The sequence below is a fragment of the Pochonia chlamydosporia genome, chromosome 1, assembly GCF_001653235.2.
Source record: "Pochonia chlamydosporia 170 chromosome 1, whole genome shotgun sequence".
Taxonomy (NCBI): Eukaryota; Fungi; Ascomycota; class Sordariomycetes; order Hypocreales; family Clavicipitaceae; genus Pochonia; species Pochonia chlamydosporia.
Window position 1 is genome coordinate 8,420,779 of NC_035790.1, and position 16,949 is coordinate 8,437,727.

The 16,949-nt window shown below is 51.6% G+C and overlaps 4 protein-coding genes across 4 annotated transcripts; 3 read left to right on the plus strand and 1 right to left on the minus strand.

Moving 5' to 3' along the window:
* Positions 1 to 911: 911 nt before the first annotated feature.
* On the minus strand, positions 912 to 4,464 carry VFPPC_02230 (transcription factor hoxa13; the record flags this gene model as incomplete). The annotated part of the gene is made up of 3 exons (XM_018281914.1): positions 912 to 3,480; positions 3,534 to 4,250; positions 4,337 to 4,464. 3 exons carry the CDS (start codon positions 4,462 to 4,464, stop codon positions 912 to 914), a joined length of 3,414 nt encoding a protein of 1,137 aa, XP_018139040.1.
* Positions 4,465 to 5,153: 689 nt separating this feature from the next.
* VFPPC_16719 (hypothetical protein) lies at positions 5,154 to 6,008 on the plus strand (the record flags this gene model as incomplete). The annotated part of the gene is made up of 1 exon (XM_018294472.1): positions 5,154 to 6,008. One exon carries the CDS (start codon positions 5,154 to 5,156, stop codon positions 6,006 to 6,008), a length of 855 nt encoding a protein of 284 aa, XP_018139041.1.
* A 975-nt stretch (positions 6,009 to 6,983) lies between these two features.
* On the plus strand, positions 6,984 to 11,956 carry VFPPC_02231 (ring finger membrane protein; the record flags this gene model as incomplete). The annotated part of the gene is made up of 2 exons (XM_018281915.1): positions 6,984 to 10,140; positions 10,209 to 11,956. The coding sequence occupies 2 exons, from the start codon at positions 6,984 to 6,986 to the stop codon at positions 11,954 to 11,956; spliced, it is 4,905 nt and encodes a 1,634-aa protein (XP_018139042.1).
* A 1,788-nt stretch (positions 11,957 to 13,744) lies between these two features.
* On the plus strand, positions 13,745 to 15,599 carry VFPPC_02232 (nuclear distribution protein nudE; the record flags this gene model as incomplete). Its single annotated transcript, XM_018281916.1, has 2 exons — positions 13,745 to 13,972; positions 14,061 to 15,599. 2 exons carry the CDS (start codon positions 13,745 to 13,747, stop codon positions 15,597 to 15,599), a joined length of 1,767 nt encoding a protein of 588 aa, XP_018139043.1.
* Between the last annotated feature and the right edge of the window lie 1,350 nt (positions 15,600 to 16,949).

The window sequence follows — 16,949 nt, forward strand, 5'->3', positions numbered from 1 at the left end:
AGTATTCCCTGCCATATCAGTTGATTGCCGCCAGTTTCCGATTGACTCAATCTTGTGTCAAGGGCGGCGAGACGAGGTCTCTGACAAGTAAGGCAGAGCCCTCCATCACATGAAGTCAATATCGGGCGTGTCCGAAAAGAACTTGACTTGACTCCATCCATTCTCCATGCTGTGGTCGCTCCACCACTCGGCGAAAAGAAAAAAAAATCATCAACGCTAAGACCCTGACAAGGCCAAGGCTGTGTTTCCCTGTGGAGGTGGAGCCGCCGCAACTGAACTGACAAGCGGTTGGAAGCTCCATCAAGCCTGATGGTCGAGCAAAATAAGGTCAACTACGCAGAAGAAGATGAATCTTCAGCCATAGTCACTAGCTGTACTAGATGGGAAACATCTCTCAATACTTTGGGTACAGACTTTTGGGTACAGCCGAGTCACGACGTGCACGTAACAAACAACCTGATGTGCTCCTTCACCGCCTCATTCCGTACACAACGCACAGAGTAGAAATACAGACAAACTGAATTATCAAGTACAAAAAGTACAATATATCCGTACCCGTTTTGTACCAGCGCTGATCACAAATTCGTGTTCCCACCATTCGCCGTCATCAAAATCATGACATGGCCCATAATAGCGCTCGTTACATATGTAGGTCTTGAGCTCCCGTTTTTGCTTGCTCATGATAGAAACAAGAACACAACACACCCACCATCATCCGTCCAATCCAACCCGTCATGACACAGTACTTTTACCAACCACACTAGCCAATACTAGCCCATTTTCCCTCATGCAACGACATCGAATGACAGTTGGGTATCGTCCAAAAATGATATATAATGAAATCTCGCCCCATCCAACCCTCCTCACTTCCATTTCGTTTCTTTCTTGCCCTGTCTTCGCCGATATACTGGTTACAATTCGTCTCGTACTTGCTCAACTGATTCTTTGACGGCCTGGGTTGCCTGGCTGGCTGCACTGCCGACCTTGTCCCCGACAGATGCGGCCGCAGCACTGGCTTCGCTGGCCATGCTTCCAACATTAGACGTTGCCGTGGCATAAACAGCGCTGAGTCTTGACATGACGCTCTCGCTGAACGTGGGTTCTTTCCCGACTATCAGCTCCGATACAATCTTGTTCACCGCCTCAAACCGTTTCACTGCCGCGTCTGATGCAGCAGCAGCAGAGTCGGCAGCCGCTCCGGTGGCAGCAGCCACGGCAGAACTGGCGGTTTGCGTCGCGCCTTCATACCACCCAATGGCTGTAGGCTGGCCGTACACGTCAATGCTCAGCTGGGAGACAACTACATCCCAAGTGTCCGCGACCACACCAGCAACGTTGACGACCTGCTCTGCGGCGGAATCTGCAACCTTCCCAATTGCATCCTCAGCATCTTGGGCTGCAGACATCACTCCTTCGCTGGCCGCTGAGTAGGCCGATTTGACAGCATCATCGGCAGCACCTGCTACAGACCTCGCCGACTCCCCGGCGACCGAGGCCATTGAAGACGCAGACCCAACAAAGTCGGTTGGAGTAGGTGTCGCTGTCACCGATGACCACGCCGACGACGCCGCCGACATGAAACTCGAGTATCGATCTTGCGCCATTCCTAGTCCTGCGTAATAGTGATACTTGGCCTGTTCGTAGTACTTGTCGGGCGATGATGTTGGTGTAGGCGTTGCAGCGCCCAGTGCCATCAACACACTTTGGTATTGGATCTCTGCCCACAGCTTGCCTTCGTTTAATCTCTGTGCAGCAATAGACTCCACTCGTTTCCAGTCAGGAATGTTGCTGGCCTTTGTCGGTGTCGGACTGGCTTTATAAACCCCAGAAGATGCGGCTGCAACTGCGTCGCTAAACTTCTGATTGGCGGCAGAAACGGCACCATCATAGGCGGCGGAAACGGAAGAGAAGAGTTGTTCGTGAACTGGTTTAGACGTGCTTTCCACTTGCGCTGAAACGACGGAGAAAGCACTTGAGTATCGATCAGCAGCAAGGGCCACGGCACTCGAGTACGCTGCGGCAGCGGCACTCGTCACGCTGGCAAAGGCGTCAGAATCGGAGTCGTCATCCAAAATTGGACCATGTCCTGACACCGACTGTGCAGCTGCTCCAAACATGACCGGGTTGACGGCGGTGCTGTGGTCATTGAACACGGCTGTAGTTTGCTCCTCCTCGTCAGCCGTGGCCGTGGCCGTGACCTCATCTTCGGCTGCGTCCGATGTCTGCGTAGGGATGGCTTCAGCGTCACTGGTAGCCTCACCCAAAATGATGGTGGTTTCCTCAGGCTCGGCAGCTGGGGAACTGTCACCAGCATCCGCGATGATGACTGGGGTATCCTCAGCAGGCAGAACAGTCAGCTCCTCAGGAGGCTCTGGGGTTGAGGGTTCGCCCTGAGGAGTAGGTTCCTTGGCAACAGTTTCCGCAGGATCTTTGTCATCTTGCCGGTCACCAGTGTCTCGTGGGACATTGTCATTGGAGACTGGCTCGCCATGGCTTTGTTCGTTGGCCGCCCTCGCCTCCTCCTCCTGTTTGGCCGCGGCGGCAGCTGCATCTATCTTGGCTTGCTCAGCTGCCTCTGCGGCGAGTCGCATGTCCTCGGAGTCAAAGTTGTCAGTGAAGTCGTTTGCCAGTATCTTCCAGCCTGACACTTCCTTCAGTCTTGCCAACTCCTTGGCAGCGGCGGCAGCCATCGTCATGCCGTCATCTTCAATCTGGTGGGACAGCTCCTGGGCTTCAAGAAGAGTTGGGTGAGTGACGATGAGCTGTTTCAATTCATCAGTCCAGTCGTTAAGTGCGCCTTTCAGCTCATGGTACTTCTGCCAGTCTTTATAAGTGATACCATCAGTCCAAGCCCACTTCATACCGATATTTGATAATGCGAGGCTGCGGGTTTCATCGAGAATCTGGAAATGAACATCAGCCGCGCCAAGCACAGTTTCTTCAAGCTCCGCATCATAATCCTCTCGCCATCCACGGATCAGCTGCGCTTTCTTCTTAATGGCCACTCCAGCTGATCGAATGGCAGAAATAGCATCCTGCTGGGCATCGGCGCTGCCAGATTCTATAACTTTGGAAACCTTTTGCCTCATGCTAGCAATCTCGGCTGCGATCGTGTCCTGGAGCTGTTGAAGCAGTCCCTTTCCGGTCACCTTGGCGTTCTCTTCCATAACTCTACGCGCGATTTCGTCTACCTGGTCCTCCATGGCGCTAGCGCCTTCCTCGGCTTGTGCAGCGAACTTGTTTTGCCAGGTCGCAAGGTCATTGGTGACCATTTCTCGTGCAATTCTGCGCTGTTCGTCTTCATTTTCTGCTATAATCGGGGCTTCGACGGGGTTCCAGTAGTGAACCGGCTCTGCCGTGGCTGGTTTTGTCTCGAAGGGTTCGAAAGTCTCGGTACTTGTGACGGCGGAGGACGAAGTAGACGGGCTCTGGGGCGGAGGCTTGCTGAAGGAGGACGAAATAGATATCGAAGAGCTGGCTCTTTCCTTGGTGTTAGTACTGTAAATTAAAGCGGAGCTGCGAGAGTAACATACCCTTCGACAGGAACCTCCTCAGAGACAACCTTAGCTGTCGAGTTTGACTTTGTTTTATATCGAGCAAGTCGTTCTCCAATCCGAACAAGTTGCGGTTCTACATTCTCCACGTAGACAACTCGCAATTGTGGCCATACGGCTGTATCTACAAAAGCGTTTGCCTTGCTCCAAGCCCAGTAGGTGGCTGGTAGTGCCTTGGTAGTTGTGAAGTCGGCAGCCACGTCGTACCCGCGCATGGCATAGGGACGAGCAAACTCATAGCCGGGTAGAACATAAGCGTTGTAGACCTTTTGAGAATGTCGCTGAGCAGTATTGTAGTACGGGCCAACTATTTCTCCAGCCATGGCTAGGTGCGGAGCTATCGACTTGTCGTAATGACCCTTGGCCACAGCCTGAAGTCGCATGAGTTGAGGTTGCCCATTGGATTCCCACTGTGCGCGGGCGAATTCTTGTCCCTTGTTGACCCAGGGGGTTCCATACAGGATGACATATTGGCGTGTCGGTTCCAGGACGTGACTGTTCAAGGTATCGTAGTACGGCCGGGCAACATCCACGTAAGGTGCTGCGTATTGATCGAAATACGGCTGAACATGAGGCGTTACTGCGTTCTTGACGCGAAAATATGGCCCGCATATGAAGGGCGAGGTTTCGTCACAGGCCTCAAGCGTCGGTGGACAACGAAAGAGAATGGTGAATATAGCAGCCCATGTGGCAAGTCTAGAGAACAGAGACCGGTTAGTGGCATTCCACAGTATTGCCAACGGTCCGAAAACCGGTGCGCGACAATCTGGGGGATTTCATACCTAGCTAAAGAGCTGAAAGCCCATTGGAAAAGGCCTCGTTGTTGCTTTGATGTCCTCCTTTTGGTGGTGGCCCGGCCGTTCAGATTGCCATTGGCAGACCGATTGCCCTTGGGATCGGCGACCGTCATGGCTGGTGGTATCTGCCCTAATTTCGACTTGTTCTCAATCGACGATACGAATACCGGCGCAGGTTCAATGAAAGGCTTCGCGTTGTCTGTTGAGTTCGTCGTCCCGCCCGCGACACACTGGCCAGAGTGCAAGTGGAGAGAGAGACAAGCCAAAAGCTAGGCAAGTCGAACCTGGCTGGCTACGACGACGTAGGAGAGTCGAGAATCAAGAAACAAATAACAAAAGGCAAGAAAAATCAACAGCTTGCAGCAGCTGTGCTGATGGCGAGGTTCAAGTTCGTCCCGAGACGAAACAAAACAAGGAAGACGGACGGGAAGTCGGGATGATAACAATGTGTGTGGCACTCCACTCAAGCAGTCTCAATGGTCTCAAGCTGTCTCTACTGCATGTGGTCAATCGATAGCCTGAGTTGTAGCAGAACATGCATGTGCCAGGCCCCCATCCAGCCAGGCTGCAGAGAGCGTCACAGACCAGGGCACCCGTTGACAAGAACCAAGATATTTCAGACAGGAGCAAGAGCGCCGTGGAAGAGCCTAGCGTCCGCGACCAGGGTCAAGAACTGCAAACTGGACCTGATTTAGTTTATTGACCTGGCGTTTTGTAAGATTGGCGTTGACAGCGTGGAGGAAATGGCGGTGTTTTGCGACCAGACTTGTTGCTGGAGACTGTCAACTGAGGATCCACAGCCATGCGACGAGACAGACAGCCAGCTGGAGCTCTGATCTGGTCTGGTCTCTTCGAAACCTCCGCAGGTAACGACCAGACTGGACGCGACGGAAATGGAGCCAGTGTCTGGAACTACTGTTTCAGCACAATCCAGCGCAGCCGACAACCCGGATTAAAAGACAGACGGAGTTCAAAAACGTTCACAAGTGATGTTGAGGGAAAGGGAGATGGAGAGGAGGCGTTGCATCATTCTTTTCAAAGAGTCAAGAAGTGCATCTTGTTCAAAAGTGAGATCAATCGCGCAAATGCAGTTTGGTCTGCATTGTATGACATCAAATATCAACGGAGACCTCACCACACATCAATTGATGGGTCCAACCAAAACTCTCAATGTGCTGGTGTCACTGCGTCCAGATGTCAGCTCAGCTTCCAAGTTCAGTTCGAGGCACGTCATGGTTCAGCGCCATCGTTGCTCCAAAAATTCCAAGGCTTGCTTTTGGCTGCGTCTGTCCTTGGACCCCATCTCTTGTACACCAATTATACAATAAAAAATGCAGATCATCCATCCATCTTGAACCAAAGATTTCTCGCATTGCACGACACAGATGCCCGAGGCCACGCCAGCCACTATCACGACATGCATGACCCAGTCAGTGAGTTCCTTGGCAGCGACGCACCAGACCAGATATCATCTATGACGGGAAAATGCACATGGGCCAAGTTTTGGTTCGAGTTTGCCTGGTGTTTGCAGGCTCGCACGTCTGACTTGTCCCTTTCCTCTGCATGTGTGTTTATGGCCATTAAAACATTTACCTGCATCTGCATGCCCACATCCCAGATTTCTGGCCACCTAGAATCGTTGCTGAAAGTCATTTGATGTTATGACGTGCTTGAATGCTCTCGAGCAACCTCGAACAAGAGGATAGCCATAAACCCCCCATTCCATGAGACGGAGCACTCTGACGATACCGAGTAACATGTGTCATCTTTAAAACGTGACAGAACTGCATCAAAAACGAATCGCGTCTATATGGTGATGCACGCCTCGCTAGATTTGCCCTTCGCCTCGCTAGATTTGCCCTTCGCCTCGCTAGATTTGCCCTTCGCCTCGCTGAACTTTTAATCTAGAGTCGAGATTTTATTTTCCCCTTCAAACTGAACTGGCTCAAAAGATCAATATGGCTTTCTTCACGGTCAAAGCCTCTTTGATGCCAACCGAGCTGGAGCAATCAATCTTTCAAACGCGGAGGAAGATACTTTGTATCTACTTGTCAGTCTGCTGTTTACTGTCTTCCATATCTCGTCTCCTGCATGTACCGTGACTGTGGCAATCAAAGGCCCCACTTTAATCCACCATCCGCCACCAAACCCGAATGTCTTGTCTGGTGCCTCGCGCCGCAGTCTAGAGTCGGTGGCACAGAACCTTCATTCTGCCGCTGACGATGCAGTTTTATAATATCGACCACGCTTACTCTCCCTCCGCATGACCAAATTATCTCGGAATTGCAGTTCGCCCTTCACACATTCTTTGATCATCCATTGTGATGCTTCCTATTCGTTAATTTCAACCCTCCTATCAGTCTGACTGCTTTCGAACCAGAGACCTACCTCGTTCCTGATCCACAACCTCCGTTCCCCAACGTAATTCTCTACGCCGTTACGACCCTCCCCCTCGACGATAACGACATAGCGAATCTCATATATTATTGCATTCCCGAAGCAATCTCAAACCGGGGGTCAAAGTTTGCTCATGATTTCAACACCTCCCCGCCCTCAATAGGCTCCCTAGTTCGGCAACGGCCACCCTTCGAAGCTCAACGCCCGCGCCAGCCCCAGCCGCTTCAACATCACGATGAACGACCCCGTTCATACGCCTCAGCGGCGAGAATTATTCCCATCGATACCCGAAGACCGTTCGAAATCCAGTTCACAACAGCCCGATGCAGCACTTGCCATCTGCCGCATTTGTCGCGGCGAAGGAACTTCGGCCGAGCCGTTATTCTACCCGTGCAAGTGCAGTGGCAGTATCAAATATGTTCATCAGGACTGCCTGATGGAATGGCTCTCACATTCACAAAAGAAATACTGTGAGCTGTGCAAGACTTCTTTCCGGTTCACCAAGCTATATGCTCCGGACATGCCGCAGTCGCTTCCAGTTCACATTTTTCTGGAGCACATGGCCAAATATCTCGTACGCAATGTATTGTTATGGCTCCGTGCTGTCGTTACCATTAGTGTGTGGGTATGCTGGTTGCCATACTTCATGAGAGTTGTCTGGGCCTTTATGTTTTGGGTCAGCGATGAAGGCTTAGGTGCTGGACCGTTCATATCATCGCCGCCTTCACCCAGCGCTGCCATACCGCTTGATCCCACAGGCATAACTACAGCCGGCCATTCGCAAATATTCAGTCCCCAATCTTGCTCCCTTAACGAACAGGTTGTGTTCATAAACAGCAAAGTCGGGTCTCAATCACCAACCTTACTGAGCGACGTGGGATTTCTGAGGAATCTCACTCGCAGTTCCACCGTCAATCGCACAGTAATTACAGTCGTTGAGGGTCAGATCATCACGGTTCTAGTTATCGTTTGTTTCATCTTGGTTATTCTGGTCCGAGACTATGTCGTCCAACAACAGCCGGAGATTAACATGCGAGCTGCGTTTGCGGATCAAGAGAACAATAACCCACCTGCACCCGTGCAGCAACCGCTTGAACCGGAGCTTGACCACGACAATCCGCCTGAATCCGACGGATTGGGCTCCGATGACGAGACACTGGATGCAGGGGCACAGGTGAATGACCCATTCGAAATCAACTTGGACCGTCACGCAGATATCGACGAACCAACGCATTCACCAGCACCGGCAGACATGGACGAGACTATGGAATTCGAACCGAGAATTCCTGACTTCGCAACGGAACTGCGAGACCCACAGGATGCTATCTCGGGGGATTTAGAGGTTGAAGGCTTAGACGATAGGGCCAGCGTCATCGACTACTTGCGAGTGTACCGCCTGGCCGGTGGTAACCTCGAAAAGATTCTACAAATTGTTGAAGAAGAAGGGTTGGAAGACAAGCTCCGATATTGGGTCGATGTTACTCGGCGTTCCATACGAGAGCGCGAGGTCACGGAGGATTCATCAGGGCCTTCCAACTTCCAAGCAAACTCTCAAAACAAAATACCTATGTCTCCAATTCTAGATCTCAACGAGTTTGGTGCTGTGGATCAGCCGGCACAGACTTCAGACAGACAAGGGGCTGCACAAGACCGCAGTAAGGGGAAAGAGCGAGAATGGCTACCAATGTCCCCGGACTTGTCGCCCAGTCCTACGACACCCAAGTCCAACGTCGCCTCTGGTCCATCTAGGCCCCGGGCTCGATCCGACGGCCCCGAACCCAACAATACGACGAACCCATTGGCAAATAACAGCTGGACATTTAACAGCCTCCCTACGGCAGATGAGGAAGATCAAGAATCAACGGACCAAGGCCATGATTCAGTTTTGCCATCAACAATGCCTATCCAGATTGATGACAGCGGCATGTCAGGCCTCAACGAAGGTCCTGACGATGCTCTTCACTCTGATCACGACGACGATGCAGCATCAGTCAATCATGACAGTGATTCGTCCCATGTTGGAAGAGATGAGCCAGCCGTCCCTGAACCGGAGCAGAGGGGATTAGTCGGACGTGTCGCCAACTTCATGTGGGGCGATCTGGATCAACGACAGGTAGTTGACGAAGACCAACATGAAGCGGCAATTAACGGTGCTGCCGTAGCTGGCGAAGAAGGGGCTGCAGAAGATCCATGGATCGACGTCGCTATTGCTGAACCGGCCGATGCCAACGGAGAGATAAATGCTGGCGAAGTCGACGCCGCCGCTGCAGCTGCGGGCATGGATGCCGAGGCCATGGAGGACCTCGAGGATTTCGAGGGTGTAATGGAACTTCTGGGAATGCGTGGTCCCATTGCCGGTCTGTTCCAAAACGCCATATTCTGTGCCGTCCTCGTCTCGGTAACGATATTTACTTGCATTTTTATCCCTTATAACATAGGACGCTTCTCCGTTTGGATCATCGCCAATCCCATCTTGCTGGTTCGAATGCTTATGGGACTCTCCAAAGTCATCCAAGATGCAGCCATGATGGTTGGTGGATTTGGTTCATGGTGTGCATTGAACATTATAGATATGTTTACTGGTATTATCGGCGGTGCCATGGGCGCGCAGGTTGTTTCTGCCAGAAAAGCATCCTGGGGCCTTTGGACCGGCGCCGGAACCAGAGTCGTGGAATATGCACTCATGGAATTTCCTCTCACTGCTTCTGAAGTACAAAATTTCTCTGCCATCAGTCACGATGCTCTAAACACTGTCAAGGGGAACATTGGCTGGGTTCTTGGGCAGGCTGACCATGGTCTCAAGGCCCTGGCTGGACCTGACTTCACTGCTTTGGTTGACGGGCGATTTGTTGCCGCGGCTTCCATCATCATCCAGTCGTCAATTTCTTCCATCATCAGCTGGGTATCGGTGCTCTTTGACCCAAGCTCTTGGGTCATTGACTTGGGTGAAGTCGCCACCAAGGCTCCAGTTGATGCAGGCCTTGCATATTGGTCAGGATTAGATCGATTTTGGGCAATTCTCGTCGGCTACATGACCGTTTTCGCTGTTGGCGCTTTATACCTGAAACGAGGCAGTCCGTTTTCACGCGGTGACATGATGCAAGCCTGGGAAGCTGGAGTCATCGACAGCCTTCACCAGGCAAGTGGGATCATGAAGGTCATTCTCATCATCAGCATCGAAATGCTCGTTTTCCCCCTTTATTGCGGCTTGTTGCTAGACGGCGCCTTGCTCCCTCTGTTCGAAGACACAACCTTCAAATCGCGAATCCTGTTTACCTGCAACTACCCTTTGACGTCCATATTTGTCCACTGGTTTGTGGGAACTGGCTACATGTTCCACTTCGCTCTTTTCGTTTCCATGTGCCGCAAGATCATGCGGCCTGGCGTCTTGTGTAAGTCACGGCAATTTGATTGTTTTTCGACTTCTTCGACAGAGTGACTGACACCATTTTTTGTGTAGATTTTATTAGAGATCCAGATGATCCCGAGTTCCATCCTGTCCGAGATGTTTTGGAGCGAAACCTGACAACTCAGCTACGCAAGATTCTTTTCTCAGCTTTCGTGTATGGCGCGTTGGTCATTGTTTGTCTTGGTGGCGTAGTTTGGGGTCTCTATTACACCATGCCTGGCGTGCTACCAATTCATTACTCCTCCAACGAACCGGTTTTGGAGTTTCCGGTTGACCTTCTCTTCTACAATTTCCTGATGCCGCTGGCTGTGAAGTTTTTCAAGCCCAGCGACGGGTTGCACGCCATGTATACGTGGTGGTTCCGGAAATGCGCCCGTGGGCTTCGATTGACGTACTTTTTGTTCGGCGAGCGACGCATAGACGAAGAAGGCATTCTTCAGCTCAGTTCAGAGACAAAGAGTAAAGTCCCACCACATAAGTGGCTCCTCCTCGAACTCGATGAAAACAATACCGTTATACCCAAGACTTGGAGAGACACCTTTGACGGTGGTGATGCAAAGCCGAACCCATCAATTTCAAGGCAGGAGATGAAGGATATGAGACACAAAAAGGCGCATCTTGTTAATACAGGGCAACTCGAGAAAACCGGCAGGTTTGTACGGGCTCCTGCGTCTGACCGGGTCAAGATACCGAAGGGTCAAAAGGTCTTCCTCACGGTCTCTGAACGAAACCATCGCAAAGACGGGAAGGACGACACGGGTTTGTACAAGTCTCCTCAATACCAACTCGTCTATGTGCCGCCAAATTTCCGCGCCAGGGTATTCTTATTCATCCTATTCATCTGGCTGTTTGCCGCTGTCACAGGTGTTGGCTTCACCATTGCACCATTGGTACTTGGCAGAACCATGTTTAAAACGTTGATCCCTGCCCACATCCGCACCAATGATATTTATGCGTTCAGTATCGGCATTTATGTTTTAGGATCACTGGCATATGGATTGTTTCGCCTCCGCCAACTTAGCGCAAAGTTTCGAGAGTGGACAGGCAAGCTCCGCAACGAGATTACGAGTGGGAATAGCAGCAAGCGAGCCTTCAGCGGGATGGCGCACGGCGCCAAGCTTTCCTACGCATATTTCTTCCTTCTCATCGTGTTTCCGCTGATGGTCTCGATGTTGTTGGAGCTCTATGTCATTATTCCTTTACACACTTACATGAACCCGCCCACGCAGCAACAGGGAATGGCGCCTTACCCCGGTAAGGACGGAGAATCCGGTCGCCACACAGTTCGGATTATTCAATCATGGACTCTTGGTCTGCTCTATCTAAACCTGGCAACTAGGTTGATTACATCCCTATTTCCTGACACCCGCGTGGCAATAGCAGTGCGGACGGTCATGCGGCGGGGTTACTTCAAACCCGACGTTGAAGTGCTTACCAGAGCATTCATCGTTCCTTGTATTGTTGTGTCCACACTCGCAACTTTTGGTCCGCCTACAACTGCGAGGCTTTTGCTCCGTTTCGGCCTTGTCTCACCCGCGCAGCTCATGGGCGCCTCGGCTGGGGCACCCAACACTGCCAATTTGTCTTTGATTTTTAGATATTCATACCCAGCGGCTGCAGTGGCGGCTGTTTTGGTCAGATATGCGGTTGGAATGACTAGAGTTTTCAACCGATGGACGGCAGGGGTTCGGGACGAAGCATACTTGATTGGAGAGCGTCTGCACAACTTTGGCGCAGCGACAGCAGGATCCAGGAAGGCCAGGAAGGCATGGGGTGCTGCTGGAGGGGGAAGACTCTGAACGGCGTTTTAATTTCGACGCCCGCATTTTTTTGTGTACATCATGTATGATATGGAGTGAGATGATCACATTCACATGGGACAAATCACGATACCACCTTGCGGCCTGTTTGGCCTTGCAGCATGAGCTACTTATATCCGTAGAATATGAATCAAGATTTTAATGAGATTATCGGTTTCCCAAATTTGCTTTCTTTGCAGGAGGTAGAAACAGAGGTGAAGTGTCTCCGAGGTCGAATCACAAAATTGTCTACCCTATATGGAGGATGGCTTGCCTGCTCAGCATCAAACTTGTCCTCTTGTAGGCATTTAGCGATGCAACATCTACAATAATATCAAGATGCAAATTGAAGAGCATCCAACTTTCGATTTTGTGACGGATAGATTCAGGACGCGGTCATAGCAAGGGGTGAGATGTTTAATTTGGCACTCTTTCAGTCCCAACAAGGCGCATATCGGACTTTGCCCACACGAACTTCAATCTGTTTGAAACTAAAAATTTGCATAATCGGCCGATTTATGCAGGACGTCCGTTCGTTCATGCACCAAGCTGCTGTGCAAAGGGTCCGATGTCAGGCATCCCTGGTCTAGGAGACATAAGACGAACAATGCGCGTCTGAGGTTTTCGCGCCCCTTTGTCTTGGTTCCTTGATGGGTGTGACTGTGTGAGACCCTTATTTGGGAGCCCAACGGAATGTCTCACGGGTTGGGCTTTTAATTGTTTGCGCGGGGGATTTGTTTCCTCTGTACTCCGTACCATGCAATTGATCTCTTTCTAACTACAATTTTGACAAATCTAGAGTACATATGTAGCATTTACATTGGCACAGGGTGTGAAGATCACCCTCCTGGCGACATCCGCGTCTTGTCTTCGACCACACGTGACTTATAGAGGGGCGGGTGGCTCTTGCCGCCATATTTTTAGGAGTCCTGGCCTTGTTGCCCATGACGCCAGGGTCTAAGCCAAAAACAGCATAGCGGTTGCTCGGGCAGTGTGTTCTGGGGGAGGAGTGTTGGCCAAGGACCCATATTTGGAGGCATTCAACACTGGTCATTGGGTCATTTCGGTCATTGGCCAAGTGTCGCATCAACAGTCACAGGCCAAAACATGCAACAGGCACTTCAACCGCACCGTTCTGGCTTGCGGCCTTCAACATCCCAAGGTAAGGCAGATAGACATAGGTAAGTCTTGCTGTTTGCTGCGAAGAGCAGCGATACGCACGTCGCGCGCAGCTCCAGCAACGAGACCTGCACTGGAGGTCTTTTTATTTTTCGTCTTTGATCTTGTCTGTTCCTGTCCGAAAGCGTTGGGCACCAAAGACGAGCTAGGCGGAAGATTGAAACCAGGTTGGCCAGCCTTCCCCCCTTAGGAGGAAGAAACCGGTGAGTTCTTCACATCAGGAGACGGCGTGGACGACGGTCACAAGACGCGCACGAAATCAACTGACAGTGCGCTTAGACTCATCGACGTTTTTGGAGAGAAAAACCTTTATTTCATTTCCTTAAGCGACATTTCGTTGTTGCTTTTCTTATTCCTCATTTGCGCGTTGGTTCTGTTCTAGAAAGCCACACCGCATCCACGCCTCCCAGGCAACGCAGCTTCCTTTTGTCCACTCCATACAATTTACCCCCCCAAAAAATCACGTCAAAAAAGGTTCCCCGGAATTAATATACATTTGCCGAAATTCGAAGACGAACATCAATTCACCCGAGCAACGAGGGGCCCGCATGGGCAACGTCAAACGGAACCCCGGTTCGGAAGCATCCCACATAAACACCACAACTAACGATGGCCGAGCCCCCTTCGTCGCCTCCTAGTGAGGCAACCACGGCTGAGGATGCCCTCTCCTGGTACAAATCGCAGTACGAGATGCTGGAGTCGGAGCTGGCAGAGTTTCGGGAGTCAAGTCGCGAACTCGAGCAGGAGCTGGAGAAGGATATTGAGCGGGCGGAGAAACAGGAGCGAGCTCTCCAGGAGAAGGTTGAAACACTGGGATTTGAAGTAGAAGAATGGAAGGTAGGAGATATCTTACCTACCCGTAGCGCCTGGCACATCTAGGATTTGCTGCAACCGTACGAACAGGAAGGCTAACCACTTGGCGCAGAGGAAATACAAGGAATCCAAGACGGAGGCTAGTGCCGCGCAAAACTCTCTCGAAAAGGAGATCACCACACTTCGAGATTCAAACCGATCGCTGCAGCTGAAGCTGAGAGATGTCGAGGTGGCCAACGATGATTTCGAGCGCCAGGCTCGCAACACCACATCGTCTTTGGAAGACATGGAGTCTAAGTACAACCAAGCCATTGAGCGAGGGGTCATGATGGAGGAAGAGATCAAGTCTGGCGAACAGGAACGAGAACAGCTGCGAATCGATTCGCAGCGACTGAGGGAAGAGCTCGCTGAGCTCAAGATTGAGGCAGAGCTGATGCAAGACAAGATCAAGAAGCAAGAGTCGCGGCACCTGTCCACCATCTCGACCGACCTCTCTGTCATGGGATCGCCCACCTTCGACAAAAATATTGAGGCTTCCCCCAACTCGACTGCCAGTTCACCACTTATCACTACACCACCCGAAACCAAATCCCTCGCCAGCGACTCGCTTTCTGAGGTACACGATCCGCCTTCACCTCCCATGTCTGATGCGTCTGCACCCATGGCCAGCGCAACCCCGGCTAGCAAGCTTGGCGGTACTATTCCTCGCAAATCGCGGTTGCCATCTCTGGACCACAGTGCTACACCCAAGCCACGTGTGAAGTCTGCGGCAGCGCGGCAAGGTAGTCGCATCTCGGGGGGTGCCTCAAGTTTGCGAACGCCGGCTCCAAGGTCCACGACAAACTCCAGCCTGTCGAGGCATAAGATTCCTGCATCCAATTCACTCACGCATATTCGAACACTTACAGCTCAGATGCAGCGTCTTGAAGCTCGAGTACAATCGGCCAGATCCAAGTTGCCAGCGCCGACACACACACCACCACGTGCATCCCCTAGGTCGATGGCCAATGGTCCCAGCGTTCCGTCAACGGTTACTATCCGGTCTCGGAAGCGAACTACAGGCTCATCGGCTTCTTCTCTTGCGGGAGACGAGACTACACCAACAAACTTTCGGTCATCGACGTCATCACGGCCTAGCCACGTGCCACGACTTAGTACGTCGGGAGTGAGCAGGTTGTCATTTGGACCTCTACCTAACCGGGCGCCGGAATCCGATGCCAGCCACAGCCGTCCCAGCTCTCGTGCTAGCATATCCTCCTACGCCAGACCATCATCACGAACCGACATGGTACCACCCCCGCGTCCCATGTCTCGATCATCCATATCTGGAGCGAGAACGCCTCTTGGTCGCCCAAGATCATCTCTGAGTGGGTCAATGCACGGACACTCTCAAAGTATGAGCCGAATAGAGATGGAAGAAGACTACGAAGGCGAGTTCCGCACGCCCAGTCGGCGCGGCACGTACTCCAAGCTGGAGATGGAGGGGGCTGTCAGTGGGATCCCAGTCCCTGGCAGCGCCATCCCTACGCCGGGCACCAGACGACAAAGCGGCAGCGGTCCCAGCGGTAGACGGACGAGCACAGGCATTGGCACTGTACGACCTGGCACATCTGGTGGAAGAAAACTGAGCGACCTGGGCGAGACGTACTAAATACGACGATGATAGTGCAATACAGTACAGTCAGGTACTATAATTCGCTCAAAGTGCCGGGTTGTGTGGGTAAAAGTGCTGGCGCCAATGCTCACCAAGTTATACCGTTCTGTTTACTACGATTCTTTCTTCTTTTTCTTGCGACGAACTAGTTGACGACATGCGATAAGACAAAGCGATTCTAGTTGAAGGCGATGCTTTCTTGCTAATAATGATGATTACGACCTCTCTTCAAGCACATAATTTCCTGGGTTTTAGCATATCTTGTTTTTGCACCATAGATTGTGCTGAAAATACGATGGACGGCCGGCGAGGTGGTAGAATGTGCTGGCTGTGCGACACTATTGAGGAAGCTGGTCGACGTAGATTGATGCTCTGTATGTATTTAGTTGGGAAAGAGGTACTACCAGTGGGGTATGATGCTTGAGGCTGGGGATGACTTGAAGCTCCTAGAGCTATGGATATGGATGGGAATAGATGTCGTTGATGAGGCTTTTGTCATTGGTTCGAGTGATGGTGATGCACGGTGCTGACTGCATATCAGTGACATTTGATGCAAACAGCTGACTGGATAAATAAGTAAGCGCATCGTCGGCGCAGATCACGAGGAGTCAATATGGTCTGGTTGATCTCCAACACGGCGCAGTCAGTCCTCCCCTTTTCCAACGGAGAGCCGATTGAAGTAGGAGAGTCACGAACTGATACCCGCTACGAAACTAGAGTCAAGGTAACATGGGACGGAGAATACGGCCGCCAGCGGAGCATTGAGGCATTCGGAGATGTGGATGGCCCTTTGATGTTATTTGCGCCTTGTTTGATTGGGCAAGTGGCACGGCTGGGGAAGGATTTGTTCCGCCTGTCATCGGGATGTTGGGGCCAGTTGGTGTGGATAAACATTGAACAGTCTCAAATAGAGAGCATTGAAAGTGTTTGGTATTGTAACAGTCAAGCAGGCTGAGGCATTTGGTCCGTGCGGCTGTTTGGGGGCCCCCAGAAAAAAATTGTCAACCAGTTGACTCTGGTTTGTCGTGACTTGACTCTTGGTGCGAGAAAATTTGGATGGTGGGTGGATGGGATGGGATGGGATGGGATGGGATGGGTGAAGTGGGTGGGTGCTCAACAATTGGGGGGAGCCGGACCGGGACGGGGAGAGCGACAAGACGAGACTTCACCAAATTGCCATTCGGGGTTTGTGCCGCCGGTAACCTTGGCTGGTGCAGGTCTTGAAATTTTGCAACTATTTTTCTTACCGTACAATAAGGAGTATGGAGTACATGTACCTAGGCGACGGGTAGATGATTCGTTTCGAATGAATGCAAATGCGCTCGATTGACATTGTCAATGTTTCGC